Source organism: Erythranthe guttata, chromosome 9, assembly GCF_056151865.1.
Source record: "Erythranthe guttata isolate IM_541 chromosome 9, IM_541, whole genome shotgun sequence".
NCBI classification, from domain to species: Eukaryota; Viridiplantae; Streptophyta; class Magnoliopsida; order Lamiales; family Phrymaceae; genus Erythranthe; species Erythranthe guttata.
Window position 1 is genome coordinate 9,475,759 of NC_142541.1, and position 26,827 is coordinate 9,502,585.

The 26,827-nt window shown below is 33.6% G+C and overlaps 2 protein-coding genes and 1 long non-coding RNA gene across 3 annotated transcripts; 1 reads left to right on the top strand and 2 right to left on the bottom strand.

Moving 5' to 3' along the window:
- Nucleotides 1-4,583: 4,583 nt before the first annotated feature.
- Nucleotides 4,584-4,961, bottom strand: LOC148768014 (uncharacterized). Its single transcript, XM_088822737.1, has one exon. The coding sequence runs from the start codon at nt 4,959-4,961 to the stop codon at nt 4,584-4,586; it is 378 nt and encodes a 125-aa protein (XP_088678863.1).
- An 11,252-nt stretch (nt 4,962-16,213) lies between these two features.
- LOC148768015 (uncharacterized) lies at nt 16,214-17,305 on the bottom strand. Its single transcript, XR_016033623.1, has 2 exons — nt 16,951-17,305; nt 16,214-16,430 (listed from the first exon to the last, which is right to left on the bottom strand). It is a non-coding gene; the product is annotated as an uncharacterized LOC148768015 (long non-coding RNA).
- A 964-nt stretch (nt 17,306-18,269) lies between these two features.
- On the top strand, nt 18,270-22,301 carry LOC148768016 (uncharacterized). Its single transcript, XM_088822738.1, has 4 exons — nt 18,270-19,047; nt 19,150-19,210; nt 19,424-21,227; nt 21,312-22,301. The coding sequence occupies exons 1-4, from the start codon at nt 18,270-18,272 to the stop codon at nt 22,299-22,301; spliced, it is 3,633 nt and encodes a 1,210-aa protein (XP_088678864.1).
- The last annotated feature ends 4,526 nt before the right edge of the window (nt 22,302-26,827 follow it).

Sequence of the window (26,827 nt, forward strand, 5' to 3'; positions counted from 1 at the left end):
ATGGATCGTAAAACTAAAAATAGATCGTAAAAACTACTAATTGGCCGATTGATATTGTATTTGTTACTGTAAACTATTTAAAGTAACAACACATCGAGTGGGGTTATTAATTGAGCTATCAAAACATTTAACCACAATTTTCATACTAAAAAAACTAGTAATTTTAATTCCAATAGAATTATGAAATAAGGGTTGTACTTTGATATTTCATCTTTCAAAGTAAAAATAGTTCATGTGGAATAAAATATCAAACCTAAGTTGTGAATTTAACCACCTCAGTGTCTATTTAGATTATGACATGTGGTAAATAGATATATAAATCAATTTAATTATTTTTAATTATCAACCATTTAATACCTATGGTTGGAGCATATTAAATATCACATAAATATTTGCGAAATCATTTTGACACTTTTGAGTTAGAGTTGCTCTAGATATATACTTAATTATATTTATCAAAGTTATAGAGAAATACTTATTAGTAGAATACGGTATATAGTATATACGATCATTATACATTTTAAACAAAAAAATTGATATTCCTAATTTTTTGTATTAAATAAAGTGAACAAACGAATTTAATATCAAAGATTTAGAATAGTATTGTTATATTTTATAAATATATAAAATAAATATTTTTTTTTATCAATTGATTAAACATAACCTATGTTCTTCAATTTATTAGTATAATCATGAGAAAGTTTGTATTTTAATTAGTATATAATTAAAATAATTAAATTAATCATAAAATTTATTGTCATTAGATTCGCTGAAGAAAAAAGAAAAGTTAAAACAATAACATGAAATTCATGTAGTATAATTTTCAATATGGTAAATAATTGGATAATATTACTGCACACGTGGCAGAAAAAAATAGTGTCAATTTCCGCAATATAGTAAATTCGAACATGTATCTTTCTTTTATACAGATAATGTTGATATATAATATTAAATTATTACAAAAAGAAAACTTATTGTTTGGTTATGTTCATGTAACATGTATAATATATTAATATCAAATGATTTATTCTCCATTTTTTTTAATATATAAATCCAAATTTATTAATTAAAATACAAAATTTATGTAACATCACCAATCATGCAACTATAATAAGAGAAGCCTTTAAATTGAATTTAACTAAATTTAAATTAAATTAATTACTATTAAATTAAATTTAAAAATAAATCTATTTATAGTTTTCAAGGAAGTTGATATATTTAGAGATTATATAAATGGTAGGATATAAATATATTAATAAAATAATAAAATATATTTAATTACCTTTAATTTTGGAAATGATGAAATGTTTTTTGATGATTTGTTTTCACCAATTAATTGAATACATATCATGTCATCAATTGAAATTGTCAAATGTCTAGCAATTGAGGGTGGAATTCAACTTTTATATATTATATAGATTTAATTTATTTATTATTTGGCATTAGATGTATGGGGTTGACTATATAGGCTCCACCATTTTGTTCATCTCACTCCACCAAATGGTAAATCTCAAAATTACCCTTAATTAAAAGACCACATTTGCCCTATTACTATTTTGTTGAAAAAAAAAAGTCATATTTCAAATATTCCTAAATCCACTACCTAAATTACACAACACTACAAATGTTTGTTCATGAAGGAGAAATCTTTTTTTCTTCTTTAACGTTTCTCCTCATCTACAAAGCCTACACTTAGTGACAGAAGAGAAATATTTGGAGAGAAGAGAGAATCATAATCTCTCACGTTTATTGTGATATATAAATTACATGTGTGAAAACCCTAACTCTTTACACAAGGGAACTAGGAGATATACATACCAATAATACAATATTTATCTATAATATATATATTAATAAAGATACATAAAGATACGGCTAATATTCCCCCGCCGTCGAAACGGGAGATAGGCGAACGTGCAGACTGGAGAAGAATTCTCGAAAGAGAGGGGCCGGAAGTCCTTTGGTGAAGACGTCAGCGAATTGATGTGTGGACGGGACATGGAGGACACGAACGTGCCCCAAGGCGACTTTGTCCCGGACAAAGTGTATGTCAAGTTCCACGTGTTTTGTGCGCGCATGTTGAACCGGGTTGATGGACAGGTAGACAGCACTGATATTGTCGCAATAGACAATGGTTGCTTTCGTCGGTGGACATAGTAGTTCGGTCAGCAGGTTACGCACCCATGTTGTTTCAGCAACGGCATTAGCTACAACCCGGTATTCGGCCTCCGCACTTGAGCGAGAAATCGTCACTTGCCGTTGAGAGGACCAGGAGATAAGGTTGTCGCCTAGAAAGACACAATATCCCGAAGTGGATCGGCGAGTGTCAGGGCATCCACCCCAATCGGCATTAGAGTACGCAATAAGAGACATGTCTCTAGAGCGGTAGAAGTGAAGCGTGTAATCAAGAGTCCCGCGAAGATATCGTAAGATTCTTTTGAGGGCTGCGATGTGAGTTTCCTTTGGATCATGCATGAAAAGACAAATTTGTTGCACAACATAAGAGATGTCTGGCCGTGTGAAAGTGAGATATTGAAGAGCGCCGGCAAGACTTCGGTAGAGAGAAGGGTCGGCGACAGAGGGGCCAGAGTTGGCAGAAAGCTTTGTTTTGGTATCCGCTGGGGTGAGGCACGGGTTGCATGAAGTCATCTTAGCACGTTCAAGGATCTCCTCGGCATATTTACATTGAGAGAGGACCATCCCGAGGTGTGTGATAATTCGGTGGATTCAGCAAATGGAAAACGAGTTTCATCAAAGATCACATGACGAGAGATAATGATTCGACCGGTGGACCGATCAAGGCAACGATAGCCTTTGTGCGAGGAGGGGTGACCAAGGTAGACACTAGGAGTAGAGCGAGGGGCGAGTTTGTGAGGGGTGGTGGCGGTTAAATTAGGATAACAAAGCCAACCGAAGACACGAAGGTGAGAGTAGGTGGGTTTTGATTTGTATAGGGATTCATGTGGTGTGCGATTTTGTGTGGATTTGGTAGGGAGGATGTTGATGAGATGTGTAGCCATATGAAGGGCTTCAACCCAATAGGTGGGGGGCAGGGAAGCTTGAAAGAGAAGTGATCGGATCATGTTTGTGATGGTGCGGATCATGCTTTCGGCATGCCCGTTTTGAGGTGAAGAGTGGGGACATGAGAAACGGTGTAAGATACCGTGTTTGGAAAAGTATGTTTGAAAGTCGGTATTTTTTAATTCACGTCCATTATCATATTGTAAAGCTTTAATGGGGTGCTGAAATTGGGTTTGTATGAGTTTGTGGAACTGTTGGAATAGTGAAAAAACATCAGATTTATTGTGGATGGGGAAAGTCCATGTATAGTGAGTGAAATCATCTATTAACACAAGGTAATATTTGAAACCATAAATACTAAAAATAGGTGAGGTCCATAAATCAGCATGAATAATTTCAAAAGGTGCAACGGTAATAGAATGACTAGTTACGACAGGTAAGCGAAAATGTTTGCCTAATTGACAAGCATTACAAAGAGACTCCCGTGGGTCTTTGGTACTATAAATGAAATTGGAAGAAAAAAAACGATACATGACAAGTTTTCCCGGGTGGCCGAGACGACGATGCCATGTAGTAGAAGAGACAGATGTAGTGCGAGCAATTAGGGCAGTTGCGGATGGGCTGGGAGAAGGGGCGCCAATAGGGTATAAATCTCCGAAGCTATTGCACCTGAGGATGACTGCTCTCGTCCAGAGGTCCTTCACAGAAAAACCATAAGCGTCAAATTCAACCGAACATGAATTATCTCTAGTGAATTTTCGGACAGACACAAGGTTCTTAATGATGTGAGGGGTGACATAGACATTGGTTAGACGAAACGGGGTAGAATGTAGGATGGTGTGGCCAATTTTAAGGTTAGGAACGGTGGAGCCATTACCAACGATGACATGCTTGGAGAAATTATTACTAGGATTAAAAATAAAATGGAAATTACCTGAGTGAGGTGCCATGTGAGATGATGCGCCCGCGTCCATAAACCATTGAGGTTCGCTCGATGACTGCAGAGTCAATGTGTTGAGATAAGTGGCAAGATCTGATGGCTGTAAGCCACCAGTGTTCGATGAACTGTTGGAACAGTTCGCGTGCTGTTGGGAAGGATAATTGTAGGTAGTGGAGGAGTGGCCAGATGTCGGATCTTGCTGTCCAACGAAATAAGCATGAGCTGTAGGAGCATGATAAGGACCACCACGACGGTTTGTGCGACTGCCACCTCGTTGATTGCGCCAAGATCCACCACCTCGATAATTGCTGGTAGTATTTGGCCAACTGTTGGAACTGTTCGGCCAACTGTTGGAACTGTTGGGGCGAGATGCGTAGAGAACAGTAGGGGCCTGCTCCGGTTCAGCGATGCGGTGTTCTTCCATCTGAAGTAGTGAACGAGTTTGGAGAAAAGATGGCAGCGGAGTTTGGAATGAGATTAGATTCACAATGGTCCCGTAATGTTTTGGTAGGCCGTGGAGGGTTTGGAGGACGAGTTGCTTGTCCGACACGGGGTTGCCGACATATGCCAAGTTGTCGGCAGTGGTTTTGAGAAGTTGACAATAATCATGGATCGAGAGAGATCATTTCTTTAGGGACTTGAACTGTTCTTCGAGTTGCATGGCCCGATTGTCTTCGTTGTCTGTAAAGAGAGAGGCGAGGGCCTTCCACAGATCATGAGTCATTGCGGTTTTGGAGAGAACCATGCTCGAGGGGTCCTCGGTTATGGTGCCATAGATCCAAGATTGGAGGAGGTAATCCGCGCGTTGCCACTCATTGGCAGAGATGTCGGCGGGCTTTTCTTTGCCGAGAAGGAGATCGGTGAGACAGAAGTGACCTGCGGTGATGGTGAAGAAGTGGCTCCACTTTTGATAATTCGGATTTTTAATATCCAATGTCACAGGAATAAGGGCTTTGATGTTAGATATGGCATGAGCAAGATGAAACGGGTTGGAAATCATGGTCGGTGTTGGTGTTTCGTTGGTCATGGTGGATGAAGAGAAGAAGAAAGAACGAGAAAGAAGAGAAAAAAAAATTAAGGAAGAAGGGAAACGGCGGCTTAGGGTTTCTGGCTTAATACCATGATAGAAGAGAAATATTTGGAGAGAAGAGAGAATCATAATCTCTCACGTTTATTGTGATATATAAATTACATGTGTGAAAAACCTAACTCTTTACACAAGGGAACTAGGAGATATACATACTAATAATACAATATTTATCTATAAAATATATATTAATAAAGATACGGCTAATACTTAGTACAATATGGAATCAAGAGACAATGATTTTGAGGATTCGTATCAAGACAATGCAAGAGAGGTGAGTATTTTGTGAGTTAATATCGTTTTATGTTCGGTTTTAAGAGTATGAAGTTCGAGATTTGCAATGACAACATCGTTTTCGCGAAGTGTAATTTTCTACACTTTCAGCCAGATAAATGTTAACATTTTCGGTACCGAAAACATAACAAAATTCAATACTGAAAATTTCCTAAATTTTATGTACCGAAAGTTTAGCAATATTTCATTATCAACGAATGGGAAGCCGACGAACGGTTGGGATGATGGCGAATGGGCGATGAACGGAAAGGCAACAACCAAGCAGCTATTGGGCGGCGATGTTGAGGCAGAGTGGAGTTGAGGAAGGATTTTTTTTTCTTCCCTTCTTCCTCCCTGTGACTCACGATAAGGTTGTTTGAGTATAGATATGTTTTTGTGTGGAGTGTGAATTAAAATTTGGATGAAGTGGGTAAGGAGTATAATTGAAATAAAAAGTATATTATTTTCAAAAAAACTTAAATTTAAAGTTTGGAAAAAATTGGTGGAGTGGGATGAGCAAAATATTGGAGCCTATATAGTCACCTCTAAAAGCAGTGTTCTAAAAATCGGCCGAGGCGGCCGATTAATCGGTCTCCGAAGCGGAGGCGGTCCAAAACCTTTACGATTTTAATGTAAAGGTTTGAAAAATCGGTTTTTTTTCCTGTGAGGCGGTTTGAGGCGGTTTGAGGCGGTCAAAGGCGGTCAAACCTTTAAGGCGGGTCAAACTCGGTGGCAAAAATCGGTAAAAAATCGGTTAAAAATCGGTTTTTTTTTTTTTTTTTGCTTTTTATAATTCAAAATAAAAGTTGGATTTTAATAAAAGAAAATATGAGTTTATGCCTTATTTTGTTTAGGTTAATTGTTATTGTTAAAGAACTAATGATGTATGCCACGAATGTTCAAGAATAAATGTAAATTCAAAAAAAATGTTTTTTTATTTATATTTTATAAGGATATTAATGTATTATGATCTTATAATTATTAAATTTTTAGTATGTTATTAGGCTATATACATGATGGAGATATAACTATGTTTAAATATCTTTTTATATATGTTTGGAGTATTTATAAATAATATTTAGAAATATATTATATTAAATTTTAAAAACCGATTTATTTCCGATTTATCACCGATTAATCACCGCCGCACCGATTAATCGTGAATCGGTGTCTGACCGTTTCGGACCCGATTACCGCTTTTTACAACCTTGCCTAAAAGTATTTCTCCTAAAATGCAATTTTTCGTCATCTGCTAACATAGTATATAATTTCTTTTCCTAACATGAAAATAAAAACCGTGTGCCCTATTAGTACCTTTTATTTCTTTTTTTTGCCTTCCGAAGAAATGGAGAAAAAAAAAAAACTATTTTAATTTCAAAGTGAAATATAAAGGAAAAGAAATGGAAAAATAAATTAGCTCTATTATATTGCTTAGGCAAAATTTGGTATTTCCCAACCTCAATCTCGAAATCCCGAACAATTTAGTAATTCCTGACCCACCGGGATTTAAAATTTGGAACGGGATTGAGATTTAAAATTTGAACCCCAATCCCGATCCCGATCCCCGATTCTCGAAATTTTGTCCCGTACTCACCCCTAAAAGCAACTCAAATGTTAGACATAAAAATTGAGTTATCAAATACAAATTTGATATTTGAAAAAATATATTAATATTGATTTAAAATTCATCTGCTCCAACCACGATTGTCAAATTAATTATTAATTGGAAGTTTATAGGTTGTTTTATTTGTAATTGCACATGTCACCGTGTGATTGAATATTTAGGTGGTTGCATTTTTTATAATTCTATTTCCAACAAGTATATTTACATCACAAGAGATAAATTATCAAAATAGAACCATCATTTGACAACTCCATTGGAGTTAAAAAAATTATATTTGTAAGTATGTAAATAGTGGTTAAATTTGAATACCCTATTTGATAATCCCATTGGAACTGCTCTAACCACCCATATTTAATAAAAAGAATTTTAAATTAATTAACTATACAACTTAAATTAAAATTGGTATATTTTTCACACATACTTTCACTAATACTAGTTATTTTATTTTCCATATTACAATTTATTCTTTTGAGAAAATTTTCCATATTATAATTTAATAAATGTGGTCGATGTGATTTAAGAAAATGATTCAAGTTTTAAATAAATAATTAGTTTTGCATATATACCTTTTGTACGTAGAAATATGCGCCAAATCCCATGTGTTACAAAAATAATTGTATGAGAGTGATAATTATTATTGGAATAGAAGATTTTATGCAATGTGTTTTTGTCCGGCGACACCCTTCAGTCGACTAGAAGCTATTAAAAAAATCCTTCAATTTTGGGTAATCGACGGTCACGATAGGTATCTGGGGATGCTTGCATTAATTGGTCGGACTAAAAAAGAGATCCTCTAATATCTGCGTGATCGGGTCTGAACTCGTGTAAAGGGTTGGGGTGAAAAGCAGCAATCACAAGTAGGCAAGGAAGTGCTAATTAAATCATTTCTACAAGTTATCCCAACTTATTTCATGAGTTGTTTTTTTTCCCCCAACGAACTTATTTCGGAAATCGAGCGAGTCATTCTACGCTTTTGGTGGGGTAAGGGAGACACTAAAGGCATGGCATGGGTTTCGTGGAAGGAATTATGCAAATGGAATGAACAAGGTGGTCTCGGGTTTAGGGATTTACGAGCTTTTAACACTGCAATTATCATGAAACATGGCGTATTTTGATCTTCCTGGACCATCTTATGTCACGTCACGGATAATGGCTGCCCTCCCTCACGGAAATCTTATCTTGGCTAGAAATGACTACCGACCATCAACAACGTGGAGGTTTATTTGGAAAACCATTCCCTATCTCAAAGTTGGACTACGACGTCGGATAGGAAATGGGGCAAACACATCTTTATGCATAAGGGTTGACCGAGTCTCGGACTAATTGGAATCAGACTCGAATTCGTGGAATTTATATCTTGTGCATAACATATTTTGGGTTGTGGACGTGGACAGGATCTTGGGATTCCATTAGGCGGACCTCACACAAACGATTCTTGGGTGTGGCACCATTCGACGAAAGGTAACTTCAGGTGAGATCTGCCTATCATATGATTCTTAATAATCATAATTTATACAGTCTTATGGGTATCGGAAATAATAGTTTAATTAGTATATCTATATCTATATCTATACTTGTAAAAGTATGAATGTTAGGGAAAATTTCTTACATTTTTTATGCTTATAAAAATGCCCTCTAGACAAGTAATCTTTTAAGGGCAATTGAATTATAGTACTTTTGTAAAACGTACTTGAAAGTCTGATTATTTCTTATCATTTAAGTCTCCTATTAATTATTCAATATTATGAATTTATGATAATTAGGATGTAAAAGGTGCACTTTAGGATGATCTGGAAAAAAGAAAACTAACAAAATTCATTAGAAAGAACATTTTGATGCTTTCTTACCAACTCACATCTTTCGTCATCGTTCATGACATTGACTTGTATTGGAACAACAAAGCAGGTTATTTATTACCAATCAAATTTATGTCGGATGTATTATCAATTAGATTTATAAAATTTGGAAAATATATTTAGTAATGTTTTTTTTTCTTTTATGTACATGCTACATGTTTCTCATATATATTAGTCACACATTTTATTATATTATGAAAAAAAAAAATCCAAGGCTTTAAAGATTTGGGGTCTCTCACATATAGGATGCAATAAGTTATTATTGAAACAAAGAATATAATTGGATCAATAATTTTGGAAGAAAATAAGTTCGGTCTCGCCAAAACTAATTTATTATTGTAGTTTTTTAAACTTGCTTTCTTTATAAATTAATGATGTCATTTAATTATATTTAAGTCTTGATATACAATCTCTTAGAGCAATTTAATGGTTTGAAAATAATGTTAATTGGTATTCTAAACGATACAAAGAGGAGTTGTAATTTATATTTAGGGTATTTCTACTGTGAGATCCCAAGAACACGACTTATATGAGATAACTCTTTCAGATTGCGACACGTGTCCTACCAACACAACTTATTTTTTCCTCATTTATGTGTTGTCGCAAATACCCTTTGTACAATTATTATTTTAAAAAAAAATCGACAATTATAGATTATTAATGAAATGTCAATTTTACCCACTCTATTTTAATGCAATTTTAAATCTATATTTATTGTTGAATTAAAATTTATAAAATCAATTATATCATTATTCATAAAAATCATTAAACCACCCATCCAAAATTGCATGAACTTGAATTCGAACTTGTGACCATCTGAAAACATAGAACCATTAAGACACAACACATAATTGACAATAAACTAACAATATGAATATATATCACAAAGCTACAATGTATAATGATTATAAAACTTATATAAATAATGTTAAATAAATTATTAATTCCCATATAATTATTATTATATATTAAAAATATCCCATACTAACAAATCTTTATATAATATAATTTAAAAATTAAGGAAATGCTGATCAACTCGTGTAATTTAAAAATAAATTTCGAAAGAATTTGAAGTTTGAATTGAATCGTAAATTGTAAGATTTAATTAAATCGTAATGTTTGAATCAATTAGACTCATGTGTTTTCAATTCAAAAACAATATTCAAAGATTTGATCGATTAAGCTCAACTCATTTCAATTCGTAGACAATATTCAAATATTTGAATCGGTTAAACTCAATAATTTACAATAGCGTATTAATCAAACTATGTACAGTTAAAGTTTAGTATCTTTTTTTTTATTGAATTTTATCATAAAAAATAATAAAATTTAATTCGACAAAATTGTAAGATTTAATCGGTTCATGGTTAGATTAAATGTTACGATCTACGATTTGATTATTACGATTTTACGAATTAAATTATTATTTTTTTGTTAAAATTGAATTAAACGGATAGTAGACTTTAATTATAAATAGTTAACTCGATTAATACGTTCTTGTCATGGTTGAACTTAATCGATTCATATTTTTGATTCAAATCATACGCTTTAATTAATCTTATGATTTGATTCTTATTAATTTAGGAATTATTTTTTTATGATAAAAATTGAATTAAAAATGTACACTTTAATTAATAATAGTTAATTTGATTAAGACGTTCTTGTGATTAGTTGAGCGCGCTTAATCGATTCAAATATTTGAATAATGTTTACAAATTGAAAGGACTTGAGCTTAATCGGTTCAAATATTACGCTTTGATAAAATATTACGATTTACGATTAGGTTCTTACATGTGTTAGGAATTAAATTTATTATTTTTTATGACAAAATTGAATTAAAAAGATATTAGACATTACTTATAAATAGTTAAATTAATTATGTAACACGTTATGTCAATAGTTAAGCAATCGATTCAAATATTTGAATAATGTTTACTAATTGAAAGGAATTGAGCTTAATCGATTCAAATCTTACTATTTGATTAAATTAAATATGAAAAGAAAATTCACAATATAGTATTTGTAGTATATAATTTTATTTTAAAGTAAGAAAACTACTAATTGGAATGAGTTATAATTTTTTCTTCTTCTAAATAAACATATTTTTTTTATTTGGATTTGTCACACTATAGATTTAATAATATAAGTGAGTTTGGATTAAGTTATGCAATTTTTTTATATTTAATTGAGCATTCAGATACATTTTTAAATGGTGGAGTTTATTAATATTTCTAATATTATATAATTAATGATAGATGTGTGGCGTATTGAACTGCAATTCTTTATATTTTCAAACTTTATTATATTAAATTTGTTAATAATTTATTTAATATCATTTAATAATAATGAATGTCGCAATTAATATTTTATTTTATAATATTTAAATACTTATATTTATTATCATTTTATATTGTGTTTTACCGATGTATAAAATTATTGTTAAATATCATAATAAGTTAATGTGCTTGGATGGTTAGGAGTGATAAATGTACCAAGATGCCACAAGTTCTATCCCTAATGAATGCATTTTTTTCGATTATTTATCAAATAAAACTCGGTCACTATGAATTCAAATTAATTATTTAATTAAAATATAGTAGGGGGTAAAATAGACAATTCAATGTTAATCTCTTTTATATTAATTTAATAAAAAAAATAATCGAAGGATAATTTGGTAAACTACTTCATTTTTTTTAACATAAGTCATGTTATTTTCCTAGGGTCCAAATTTAATCTTAGAAAATTAATAATTTGAGAAAACCCCTTAGCTAATATCCACCCAAGTGATATTTTCATAATTCCAAAATTACCCTTAATTGTCTAACTTACTCTTTCAAAACCCTAATTTTATTTTCTCTTTTCCGTCTCTTCTCTCGTTGTCTCTTCTCATTTTTTTTTTCTTTATTTTATACTTTTCTCTCATTCTCTCTTATTGGAAGATGAAGAACCAACCACCGACATCACCGCCAGAACAATGATGCCAATTCCATTGAAGCCGTCGTCGTCGTTGGCTCGTTGCCGTTGCCGTCTCCGTCGCCGTCGTTGCAGATCTTAACAAAAGCCATAAAGTCAAAGATGATGATGATATTGATAGCAATTCTGAGTTCGAATGCCACGATTGCTACATCGGCGGCGAAAAGAGGTAAAATTGTCGATTGGAATCGGACTTTGATGGGTGGTGGTTCTGCTTTGGTTGGTGGCTTTGCTTTGGTGATTTTGACCGTAGTACATGGTTCTGTTTTGATTGGTTGTATAAAAAACCGTTAGAATATGGAAGTGGGGTGGTGATGGTGTGGTGTGGCGACGATGTGGTGACGATGAAGAGCAGATCTAGGGTTTTTTGGTGGATTGTGGCGGAAGACGGTGCATAAAAAGAAATTCGCGCAGGCAGGGCCCTTAATCGACTATGTGTGGTTTAATCGACTATGTTCAGTAGTCGATTAAGGTTAACCGACTCCAGTTGTTATATTTTTTATTTTTTATTTTTTGTTTATTGATTCCAATGTATAAATCAATTACAATGATTCTATATTTTTTTTTAAATATAGTTGATTTTGCATTTTTTTATTTTTAATCGACTATGCATTAATAAACCTGATAGAGAAAAAAAATTAAAAAAACCAAAAAAAATTTAAAAACAAAATTAGAAATAAAAAAAAAATTAAAAAATTAAAGATTTTCCTTAATCGACTATGAAGCATAGTCGATTAAGGCTAATCGACTATGCCTCATAGTCGATTAAGGAAACTGATACAGAAAAGAAGGGCAAAAAAAAAATTCGCTGAGTGCGTGACCCAGTGATGATGTGGCGGGCAGGGGCAAAGCTGGAAAATATAATGGCTCAAAATGGGTGTGGGCTTTTCTCAAATGGACTGAAATATTTTGGATCTTTCTCCATTAAAAAAAGTAATGAGCGGTTTCCTCAAAGAGCCCCAATATTTTATTATTATATTAATAGATTTATAATAGTTATTATTGTTATTAATATGTAAAACAATTTTTTTTTTTGAGATGAATATGTAAAACAATTAAATTTTAATTTCTAATCATAAAGTACTTATATGATTTATTTAACATGGTATGAATTATTAAAGGATTTTGACACTTAATAAATAATTTTAAACATGTACATATATTAATGCATAATAGATGTATACATTCTATCATCGTATTTTATTATTTATCAATATCATAAGAGCAACTCCAATGGAAAGATATCAAAATGGAGCATTAAATATTCATTTGATGCTTTATATAATACTTTAATACTCTTGGAAAAAAATTCGCTCCAACCACAAGTATCAAATATATTATTAAATTTTAAGTATATGAATAATTATATTTTTAAATGTCACCTGTAAAATAGTGATAGGTTAATTTGGTGGTTATATTTTTGATACTTCATTTTCCAGGGAGTATTTTTGCACCTTGGGTTGGTTGAGTATCAAAATGATTCTCACTTTAATGCCTCCATTGGAAGAGGATTTTTTAATTTTAGAGTATCAAAGTGGTAGTTTTTTAGTTTGATACCTCATTTAGTGCCTCCATTGGAGTTGCTCTAATATCAAGTTATTAAAATTTGATATTCCTATGTTTAGTCTAATTATTAAAAAATCTATTCGATATTATAATTAATATTAGGATAAACTTATATACGATATCTCAAATTAAAACTCAATAAAATATATTATTTGTGTCCCATACTTATATTATATGATTCACACGCAAGGTCTGCTACTATTTTCGCCATGTTTAGGGGGAAAAGTAACAGATATTCCATGTGATAACAATTTTGAGTGAATTCCAGTGACACCTTAATTAGCTTTTCCTACTTGCTGAAGAAACTTTGTAAGCTTAACAAATTTATAAAAATCTAAACAATTTACAACAATTAATCTGATTTTAAATTAGATAAACAAATTGCAATAAAATAAATAAAAACTAATAAAGATATAGAATACATAAGAATTCATTAGAATTTAATAAAAAATCATATAATAACATAAGAGCATATGGATGGAAAAAGAAAACAGCATATTGGTTTAGAAAATAAATTAAATTTTAGAATATTAATAAAAAACAGGGACACAATTAATCCTTAAATTATAAAAACATAACAAATATGGGACAATTAGCTGACAGTCCCTTCAAAATATTCTCCATAGCTTTTTAAGGACACGTGGATTTTACATTTTTGCTAAAAGTTCTTCTGCCCTTTCTTGCGTTGGATTTGATGCTAGATCTGAAGTCTTTCAAACATTATTATAGGGAAATAGTAATGGCGAAAGTGATTTGTACAATTTAATTATATTAATAAGCAACAACTTAGTTAAAATAAACTGAAGAAAAAACTAAATAAGAATAGATGCATCCATGAGCACTTACACAATTTGCACGGACAATTTAGAAAACTTGCCTGTAGAGCTTAGTTACATTGATGAACAAAAGTTTAGCGAAAAAATATGTATTTCATGCAATTTTACTATGATGTTTGGGTTAATTAGACAGTTCAGAAAGTTTATTAATTTGCGGAGCTTAATTACACGGTTTAATTACATTGATGAGCAACTTAGTTAAAAAACTGAAGAAAAGTAAAACTTATGATATGAGGTTTCCATGATTACATCACCATCAATATTTCCATCATTATCACCATCACCAAACAATTTTTCATATTTTTCCTTTTTGGTTTCCATAATTATTAGATTACAATAGATGGAAATGAATGTAACCTAAATTGTAGCAGTGTGCGCGTGTGTATGGTTGCGTATGTGTGTATGTAGGTATGTGATTATGTGTATCTGCCTGTGTATGGTTGTGTGGCAGAGCTATGACAAGGCAGTGGCGGAGAGCGAAGGTGCAGCAGCGATTTTGACGGAGTGCAGCGTGGTTGGAGGAAATCTAATAGAGTGCAGTTAAATTAGACGGGATGAAGGCGACTCTCAAGAACAAATGACTTTAGCAAATTGCAAAAACTCGATTGTCCTAATTTAAAAAAGTATTAGCGCCATGGGTTTTAGCAAATTGCGCCGACAAATTTTTAAATAGGGTCTATTAGATATAACCCTCTTAAACATTCAAATAATAGGGGTAGACCCAAATTTAAATTTGCCATTTTGATAAAAGCCCAAGCTTTTCCTAATTACATAATTACCCTCAATCAAATCCCACAAATCCCGTTACTTTACCTTTTGAAATAATATCAAATCCCTTCCTATTTTCCCGTTAACACACTATCACCCCAAAACCCACTATCAAATAAACTGCAAAAACCTCCCAGAACCACTTCCCGGTACGGCCGATCGAAAGGGGAAGAAATCTGCACTGCCATGAAACGAAGATTTTCGTGGACTCCGAGCAAGCCGCCGTAGGTACGTCTTCGCCGGTCGCTGCATCGCTATCGTCCATCGATTTGTTCATATGTTTTGGCTAAATCGACTATCACGTTTGTATAATTGCAAATCTGTTATAATCGCATACCGAATTCGAGCACTAAATCATTGATATTGCAACAATTGATGGGCAGGACATCCACCAGAAGTGATATCGTCGTTGGCCGCCGTCGCCGTCGCCGTCACTGCTCCAATCTAGGGTTACTCAAATCTAAGATTACTCAAATCTAGGGTTTTGATAATTCTTCGTCCCATAGTTGATTAACGAGATGCATAGTCGAATTACATCTCTATTAATATACTATCCCATATCATTTAATAGACTATCACACTCGTATAATTTTACTATGGATCTCGTTAATCGACTATGGGCCGAAGAATCATCAAAACCCTAGATTTGAGAAGTGACAGCGGCGGATTTGTGTTTTAAAATTAATAGACTATCTCATATCTTGTAATAGACTATCCCATGTATCTAATTCGACTATGGGTTTAGTTAATTGACTATTGGAAAAATAATAATATATATGGAAACTGAATAATATGTTTGTTTGAAATACTAATCAATTAGGGTAATTTTCCTTATTATATGAAAACGATTAGGGTAAATAATAATATATATGAAAAAATAATAATATATATGGAAACTAAATAATATGTTTGTTTGAAATACTAATCAATTAGGGTAATTTTCCTTATATCATGTAATAGACTATCTTATTGATCTAATTCGACTATGGATCTCGTTAATCGAATATGGATCCCGTATTATTCAACCACATAGTATATTAATAATTTCAATATAGTACATTAATCATCTATGATAGTATATTTAGGTTATAGTAGTGATATGAAATTGTGTTACAAACAATATACCACTGAAATGGCAAGAACATTGAGAACAACACCAACGTAAAGTATTCCACATAACCAATAAAATAGTACATTAATAATCTCATAATTTCAATCTAGGGTTTTGATAAAATACATAAAACACATCATAACACAATCAAACCAATATGTCGAGTTAAAAAACTCTAGTACATTAATAATCTCATAATAGTATAATAAAATGATAATGGTAGTATCATACGGTATTCATAATAGTATACTACTGTATTACAACGGTTTAACACTTAACCGAAGTTACCGAGCCATTACATCGTAAACACCTCTTTATAGCAACCAACCCACCAAACCTCAACAAAATCCGTACGAAATTCGCCATCGAAAAAACCTAAAATCATGAAACAAAATTAAAAATGCAGAATACTAAAAAATGATTAAATAGACTGCAAATACATTTGAATGATAATACATTAATATCATCAAAAATAAACTTAAAATGCAAAATCCATACGCTAAATTAAAAAAGACTACGAACTATATTTTAATGTACTACCCAGCACACTTAAATCGGCTGTTATAAACAAATAAACCAACTATCGATCGGGATAAAAACATGAACTCGACCACAGCGGACAATTATTCCGATTATTGCATAAACCAACTACGAAGCTCATATAAAACAACTCTGGTCCGATCTGCGTGAACCATCCTCTTCTAACTCTGTCAATCCTCTTCCAAACAAACATCATCGGCCAAAAAAAACGATATATATATGACGGAATAATTTTGTTAAAAAACGTTCTACTTAATAAAATCAAGTATCAACACAACTCTTAAAAATTTCTAACCACCGTACACGACAATCATGAACATTGAGCAAAAAATAAAAACGAATAACGCATTCATACCCGCTTAACAACGTCCAACAACAAACGCTCAAAAATCGATCATATTTCCACGACGGTGCAGAAATCTTCAAAGACGATAAAACCCGCTGGAACGATGAAGAGAATCTTCAAAAAATATTGTACACGATTTGATATAACGGCCAATGATCTCACCTAAATTTATTCCGTGATTTTAGGCAACGTATCAGCAAATCTCAAATCACGTATTAAAGGAAATAAATGCCGTTTAATAATAAAACAGGGGTATTAAAGGGAAATTATATAATATATTTTGCCAAGTTGGCAAAATTGGGTGTATCTCAAAAAGGGGAAAAAAAATTGGATCTACCTCATTAGAAAATATGAACAAGGGGGTTTTCCCTAATAAACCATTTTAAATATACAATAGAAAACAAATATGTGAAAGTTACCCAAATTATTTGTAGTTTTTCAGAAGGAAAAATAATTCCAAAAGGAATTTATAATAACAAAATCATAAACTAAATATAAAAATTTTATAATTAAACGTGTACACAAATTAAAATATTACATAATTTATACATAATCATTTATAAAATTATACATAAAGATGAAAAGTTTTATAATCACTCCAATTTTTGAAATTCCAAATCATATAAAATATATGTAAATATTTTGATAATTAGAAAAGATGAAGGATGATAATATATAAACAAAGGCATTCAATTAAATTAATTGGAACAAACAATATTCATATCAATGATAAGGAAAAAAAAAATATATATATAATTTGGTTTGTAAAAAATGAGTGGTTAAAACTAGGAATTCTCTCATCATGAGAGGCGATTTTATTCTCTCATCATGAGAGGCTGTTTATTCATCTAATTAATTCATTTTGATTCTATATTTCTTCTTTTCCATAATTCTTCTACAGATCCGATCGTGCGTTTTAGCTTTGTTTGGTTTATTTACCTGTTAAGTTTAATTGACTAGGGTTTTGTGGTGCTTATCTTAAGGGCTGTTTGTTTGAACCCAGTGATTATTCCTGCTCATTCTATCTCGTCGGCTAGGGTCTTGTGTTGGCAGCCAGTAGGGTTGTTGATTTCTCTTTTCTATTCTTGATTTTTGTTTCAGATCTGCATCTGTGACGGCATCGCTACCAACCCGTCTCCTCTACTCCTCGCCTCATCTATCCCGTTCTTCTCATCCATGGACGGAACTATGGAAAATAGAGTACAAAAACTCACCGTAACGGCTGACGAAGAAGAAGGGGTTACCATCTCAGTGAGAGACCAATGAATTGCCTCTTTTGGAATTGTCAAGGGTTGGGGGGTCCCTTGACAGTTTATACTATCGGAGATATGCTCCGACGGTTTAACCCCAGTTTGGTGTTTCTTTCGGAGACGAAAGCAACACAACAGTTTATTGATCGTTTAAAGAATAAGTGGAATTATTTTGGTGTTGCTGTGGAGAAGATAGGAAAATCGGGGGGTCTGGCCCAACTTTGGAAAAAACATGTTGAGGTTGATCTCGTGAGCCTTTCACCTAACCACATTGACGTCGACGTTTTTTGCAAAAGTTCGAACATGAGATGGAGATGTACAGGTTTTTACGGCTTCCCTGAACTCGATCGACGAGCTCTTTCTTGGGACTTACTTCGTACTTTGAGCAATCAACGGAGTAGACCATGGCTTATCGGAGGAGACTTCAATGAGTTTTTGGATAACACGGAAAAACAAGGAGGAAACTCAAAACCTCCACATTATATTGAAGAATTTCGGGAAGCTCTCGATGATTGTAATCTTTCAGATCTAGGTTTTGAAGGCTTCCCTTTTACGTGGTCGAATAAAAGAGAAAGCCCAAAGAAAATTCGTTGTCGCCTCGACCGTTTTTGCGCTAACAGTGAGTGGATTTCTTTATTTCCTCAAGCCCGAGTTCAACATTTGGAATACCCAGGATCCGACCATTCGCCCATTTTACTGACTACGAGTAGTTTTCGAAATTCTAGCCTGAGCATCAGAAAACGACCGTTCCGTTTTGAAGCCATGTGGGTCCGGAAAGAGGAATGCGAGGAGATCATTCGTAATGCGAGGGAAAATCAACGTGGGGTTGATCCAATTACGGACGTGCTGAACAAAAGTAAAAATTGTAGTGTAGGCCTGATGCAATGGAACCGGTCTAATCGGTCTCCACGAAACCAAATTCTCGATTTCCAGAAAAAACTACATTTGCTGAATGCAGGCGAGCAAACAACATCTGTTAGAGACAAATCTCAAGAAATACAGGCTAATCTCGAGAAGTTGTACGTGGACAATGACATTTACTGGCGACAACGTAGCAAGATGCAATGGATGAAAGAGGGGGACAGAAATACCAGTTTTTTTCACGCCAAGGCCACGGCTCGAAATTGAATTAATCGAGTAGACAAATTGAAAGATCGGTTTGGAGATTGGAAAGATAAGGACGAGGAAATTGAGTCGATTATTGCTGAATATTTTGACCATATCTTCCGTAGTACTCATCCCAATGTAAACGAGATAGATGAGGTTTTGGAGCAGTTGGAGCCAAGGGTGACGAGCGAAGCTAACCAGATGCTCTCCGCTCCGTTTTCAGCCGACGAGGTAACTTTTGCACTATCCCATATGGCTCCACTCAAATCTCCTGGTCCCGATGGTTTTCCTGTCTTATTTTTCACAAAGTATTGGCACATTTTAGGTGCTAATGTTATATCTTGTGTACTTGATTTTCTTAATAGCAAAAAGCTTCCCGCCCAGCTTAATTTTACCTTTATTGTCCTCATTCCTAAGGTTAAGCTCCCTGAGAAAATCACGGACTATCGACCCATAAGTTTGTGTAATGTTGTTTACAAGTTAGGTTCCAAAGTCATTGCTAATCGTCTCAAAAGAGTCTTGAATGATATCATTTCCCCTACGCAATCGGCTTTTGTCCCAAACCGTCTAATCACTGATAATGTCTTAGTTGCCTATGAGGTTAATCACTTTATTAAAACAAAAACTAGCAGTAAAACGAATTACATGGCTATCCAACTAGACATTAGTAAAGCTTACGATCGGATCGAATGGATTTTTATGAGAAAAGTTCTCTCTCGTCTTGGTTTCTTGCCTGACTTTGTGGACCTTATTATGCTATGCATTTCTACTGTTTCCTATGCTTTCCTATTTAATGGTGCTCAGTTTGGCTCGGTTACACCCTCGCGAGGGCTTCGCCAAGGCGATCCCCTTTCCCCATATCTCTTTATTTTTTGTGCAGAGGCACTTATCTCGATGGTTCAAGGGGCAGTTCGCAGAGGAGAACTGCAAGGAATTCGGATTGCGCCTACTGCGCCTATCATTTCAAATCTTTGCTTCGCGGACGACACACTACTCCTTTCTCGGGCAACAGATGAAAATGCTCGCAAATTTAAGCAGATTCTTGATCAATATGCTAGGGTTTCTGGCCAAGAGATCAACCATGAGAAGACTACGATTTGCTTTAGTCCATCGACTAATGCAGCGGTGAGAAATTCTATCCATGATATTTTAGGCTTTCAGGTGGTGGACCGGCATGATAAATATTTGGGCATGCCAGCATCAATGGGAAAATCTAGAAAAGAAATATTTAGTTTTCTTAGGGATCGTATTTGGGCAAAAATTAAAGGGTGGGGAGAAAAACAGTTATCTCGGGCAGGCAAGGAAGTGTTGGTTAAGGCGGTGTTGCAGGCGATCCCATCTTATTTGATGAGTTGTTTCCTTCTTCCAGTTGGAATTCTGAATGATGTGGAATCGGCGATTCGTAGGTTTTGGTGGGGAAATGGGCTTGATAAGAAAATGGCATGGATGTCTTGGCGAAAGTTGTGCACACCAAAATCCGCAGGGGGGATGGGTTTCCGCGACTTGCGAAGTTTCAATTATGCGCTTGTTACGAAGCAAGTTTGGAGAGTTTTGACTCAGCCCGATATGCTTCTCTCTCAAATTCTCAAGGCCAGGTACTTCCCATATGGTGACATCTTTTCAGCTGCAATGGGTTCTAGGCCTTCAGCTACGTGGCAAGGAATGGTCAAGGTTCGTTCTTTCCTTCTTAGAGGAATTCGAAGAAGAATTGGTAACGGCAGGAATACATCTATATGGGCCGATCCTTGGCTCGGCGATGATGGTAATTTCAAAATCATTACAAGACGACCGATCTCAACCTCTTTTCCCGACAGAGTTTCTGATATTATAGATCAATCTACACACTCTTGGAATACCTCAATCATTGAGGATATTTTTTGGCCAGTGGACAGAGGACGCATCTTATCGGTGCCTATTGGTAGTCGTTTGGTGCAAGATTTATAGATTTGGCATTATTCTAGCAACGGCAAATTCACGGTGCGATCCTGTTACCACAACATTCTTTCGGATCAGCATCATTCGGTGGGAGGACGAAGTGGGAAGGAGGCTTCGAGTAGTGGCGAATCTGGTAGGAAGTGGAAGAATATTTGGGCACTCTCTCTCCCTCCAAAGGTTCGTATGTTTTTTTGGAGAGCGTGTTCGGAAATCTTGCCTACGGGGGCGGAGCTATTTCGACGGAACATTAAAACTTCACCGGTTTGCGATCGATGTGGGAGGGATCGAGAAACCATCCTGCATGTGATTCTTGATTGTGGGGGAAGTGGAAAAATCTGGGCTACATTCCCTTTTACAATTAACCCGTCCAAACAATTTCTTTCGATGTGGGGCTGGTTCGACTACATGCAAAGGAGCTGCAAGGATGAAACATTTCTCTTAGCTCTTGTGGTGGCTTGGAAACTATGGGACTGTCGCAACAAAATCTTGCATGGGGAGGAGGGTATGAAGGAGGATGAACTTGTGTGTTGGAGCAGTAACTTCCTTGAAAGCTTTCGGCAAGCCCAGCTGGTTTATAATGTCTCAGGGAAGCCTGCTTATCCAACCCGATGGAGCCCTCCGCCGGAAGGAATGATTAAGGTTAATTTCGACGCGGCCCTTCCTATGAATCAAGATTATTATTCGGTTTCAATGGATGCACGGGATTGGAAAGGGGTGTTGATTTGGTGGAGTGTGGAAAAGTTCTCAGGGAGACCATGTGCGGTTGATGGTGAAGCTCATGCGGCTCTTCGTGCACTACTTAAAGCCCAGGGAAAAGGCTGGAGGTCCATTATTCTAGAGGGAGATTGCAAATGCGTTATCGATGCCCTTCATGCTGGTGGTTCTCCATCTTCTTCTTTCGGAGCTTTTGTGGAAGAAGGCTTAATTATTTCTCGTTCCTTTACTTCATGTATTTTTTCTTTTGTTAGACGGACGGGTAATCTCTTGGCACATGTCCTTGCTTCTATGGCAGATTCATCTTGTATTGAAGGATCTAACCTTCCCCAATCCTTGGCTATTTATGCCTAATGAAATTCATTTTTTTCCTCAAAAAAAAAAAGATAAGGATAAAAAAAAGTACGACCACTAAAATATGAGTAATTATCATCTAATGTTTTGATAATAATGTTAAGAAATGGGAAAAATACAGTTTATGCCCCTTATTTTGTCAGTAATTATATTTGGTCTCCATATTCATAAAAGACACGTTTAAGTCCATTAAGTTACCACATTATTACGTTCTTGGTCCCCTCCTCCAATTACACGTTAGCGGCTAACGTATTCTCACACCATTTGGGCACGTGCCGCCCATTTCATCAAATTAAGGCGAAACCACCGTTGGACTAAAAGTGTTATTTTTAAGTACAAAAGGGACCAAAAATATTTTAGTCGTAAATATGAGGGATCAAAAATTATTTTTTCAGTCCTTTATGACCGGATTCCGTTAACTACTAATAACCTATAAATGGAAAGGACCAAATGTGTCATAATATAGTGAATCAAGGGACCAAAATTATTATTTTGAACATAGAACCAAAAGTATTTTGGTTGTAAACACGAGTAAAAAAAAAGGTACTTTAATTTTCCCGTTGAAAAATAGTGGACATTATGACAAAGAAAGGTGCAAAGCAGTGTTGTCTTAGAAAAAACTGAATACAACTATTTTTTTTGTTTTTAATGAGTAAACTTTACTACGAAGATATAAAATCAGTCTTTATGCATTTTAATTCAATAGTAAATCAAGTTAGATTTTAATTTCAATGGAGTAACATGGTTACACGTTTTACCTATATAACATTTTTTCGATTATAATATAGCAAGTACAGCACAGAGTTAACAAATAGTTTGAAAATGTTTTACCTATATAACATTTTTTCGATGATAATATAGCAAGTACAACACAAAGTTAACAAATGGTTTGAAAATTTAATAAGACACGTGCACCTTTCTAGTAGTTATAAATATTGATTTAGGAATCACTAAATCAATTGAAATAAAGGTAAAATAACTAAGCTAGAATATTAATAACTTTTGAAATATTTATTATATTTGACGATAAATATTATAATAGGGTTAAATCTATATTCATATATTCTAAAAAACACACTATTAATAATTAAATTTAATAAAATAAAAACAGCGATAATTTATTTCCCGTTCTAAAAAACCACTAAATTCTTTTCTTCCGGCCAGTATACTAGGCCGTCTATAAATTCTGTCATATCGAGTTCAAGACAGTGCTTCATAACATATAAATTTTCTCAATATATTTCTCGATCGGAGCCTCTCGATGCAGCTTCTCAATGCAACAAAGGGCTAGTTAGTAATTATACTTGCGTGTCTTTTAATCATGTATGTAACTTGGTAATACTCTTAAATAGAATATAGAGGAGAGAGCTATTTAATCCGGGGTAACTAATCGAATAATTAGCAAGGATTGGTTTCATCAGGTGGATTGAAGAGCTCATGCATAATGGGGGCCCTACAAACAGGGCAAGTACGGTGTATAAATAGCCAGTCGTCAGCGCATTCTAGATGAAAGCCATGGTTGCAACCTGGAACGTAACCATCCTGGCCGGTTGCTCGTCCTCGATTTCGTCCAAACATATCGCACAATCTTTCGCAAACACCAAATCCTTCCCGGTGACTTTTGGCAACTTCGAGGCGAAAACCCCCTTCTCAACTTGTACTCTCCATATCTTGCACGCAAATACTGCTATTCCGATTATAAACGTGCCTAAAGACACACCAAAACATATATAACGATAATCCTCGTGCTTCATATTGTTTTTCTTTTCTTTTTTTTTTCTTCGGGTCTTCGATCAAGAAAATCAATAAAAAGTTAGAGAACTGATATTAATTAAACTTATTCATCTGCTCCTTTCTTATATAAGGCCGGTCGTCCACCTGTTTAAATAACATACCCAATAACCTAACCAAGTGTAACTAGGAATTAATTAAACCAACTTTCACAAGGAAACTAATAGCCTTATTATAAAAAGCAACTAATAACCTAATTACTAGGATACACGGACTCTTCAAAAACAGAAGACAGAAATATTAAAAAAAATTATATTTTTAATATTTATACATACACCCCTATATTTTTAGTATTTATGCCTATCCACCCCAATATTTTTTATATTTACACATACGCCCCTATATTTTTAATATTTACGCGTATCCATCCCGGTATTCGTATTCTAGTTTTTTTTAAAACGCCGTATCGCAGTGTCCGCGTATCCGTGTCCGTGCTACATAGCCTAAATAAACAAAGCAAATAATTCATAAAGTATCCCGAACGTACGTGTGACTAATAATACTAAGGAATTATCTATGGTACAAACTATAATTCTAAGTGGGTTGTAACTTGTACGGTAATTAATAGTATTTTTTGTAATATGATTTTGGCCCCCCAAGTTTCTGTAAATAAATATTTTAATCCCTCCATGTTTTTGTTCTTCTCCATAATCTTATATGGATTATATAAATTTTCTTTATACTTCATATTACAATATAAAATAAAAAGGGTAAAACATGTCTGTTTCTAATAAAATCTACAAGTATGTACTTATTTATTTATTTATTTATTTTATATGTACTCTTTAAAAAAAATGGGGCGATCCCCCAAAGTGTTCAAGTGTAATATACTATTATAATTTATAACTACTAGCATTTTCTCCCGTTCGATGCACGGGAAATGATTTGAAAAGTGGAAAAATAAGTAATTTTATAATTGATAATAACAATATTGATAAGAAATATATTACATTTATTATAATAAAATTTGTTAGTAAAATTTATCGTTCCATTGAGATCAGACAAAAGATTACAAAATTAGTAGTAAAAATTTCCCAACACATTTGAGTATATCAAGATGAAAATAACCTCATTTTGATATCAGTGAACCCCACCTCACCTCCCATTTCATATTTCAATTTAGCATAAATCCGAATTTTAAATGGTGTGCCTATATTACCTGCTCTTTTTCATCACATTAAAGCCAACTTATTCTATGAACACGTTGTCCTCCCCATCAGCCACCAAAAATCCATTCCCCCTCTCTCTCCTCCGCGCTCCATGAAACCCCTGCCGCTCTCTTGCTCCTCAAAATCTCCGTCCCGACTTCGTATCTTGCCGAGGTTGAAGGAAACATAGTGGAAGTACATCTATGTTACGTCGAAGTGGAGAAGTGGAAGAAGAGTTAGATCCACGTTCAGTGCCCCACTCCTCTGAAACGCTGTCGCACGATGTCGCTTGAGCGCCGAAAATCACAACTTTTTCGCTGGGGTTTACATAATGATGGCATAAACCATAAGGTTTGAAAATCCATTTTTAACTACCATCCTCCAAACAAGAATGAAAAAGTAATTGGTTTTTTTTTTTTTTTTTTTTTTGTGTGTTTTTTTTTCTTGAAACTAACTGTTGATTTTGAATCTTTGAAAGGATATTAGAATTGGTGTAATTAGAGAGGGTGGTTCCCGATCAGTGTCCTACGTGGCCTCGTTTTTCATCCGCAATCATAATTGTCACATCCGTCGTGGATTGGAGTATATGGTGATCTCATACGTGGCATCATTCTTCATCTGCCGCCATAAATTGCTGTGCTCCATTTGTGGATTGTGGAAGATGATGTTTTTGTTCTTGTATTCGCTCGATTTTATAGTAATTTTCTTGAAATTGGGGTTTTTTGTTTTGTAGTTAATTTATGATACAATATAGTTGTTTTGGATAATTTTATTAGTTGATTTCAACAATTTTATAGTTCATTTCAAGACTTTTATAGTTGATTTCGATATTTTATAGTTGATTTTCGTTGATTTGTACTTATTTCATTTTTGGTAAACTTAGTACTGAAAACAACTATTTTATATAGTTGTTTACAGTTTTTTTATAATTGATTGGGAACGAACAAAAAAAATAGTTGATTTCAATAAAATAGTAGATTTTAGTAATTTTATAGTCGATATGTTTTGTACCGAGACCATATATTTTATATTCTAATACCTTATTATATTATTTGACCCAATATAAAATATTTTTACAAAATTTATCCATAAAAATATAATCTATGAATAGTTGTTTATAAGTATGACATTGATCTAATATGTAGTATTTAGTCTCTAATAATTTTGGTACGAGTACTTTCCCAGATCAATATTATATATAATACATAAAGAGAGAATACACAATTTCTATATAATAATATATCAAGGAAGAGTACACAATCAAGGTTTTTACATCTTTAATATTGATATAAAACATTGTTTTAATATATAGAATGTCTTTAAATTTTATTTTAAATTATTAAACAATTTATCGAGATTAGGAATTTCATATTTTTTGAAATTTTTGCCAACCCCAAAAAAATATTTTTAAAATACCAATTGTTATTAAAAATATAAATTAATGGAAAATATTATAATTAAAATAGTAGATTTTACATATATACACATATTGTTAATTTCAATTTAATATGCAAATTCATTTAATTATTCTTTTTATTGATTTAATTATATTATTTTGCAAATTTTAATATAATGCTTATTTTAATG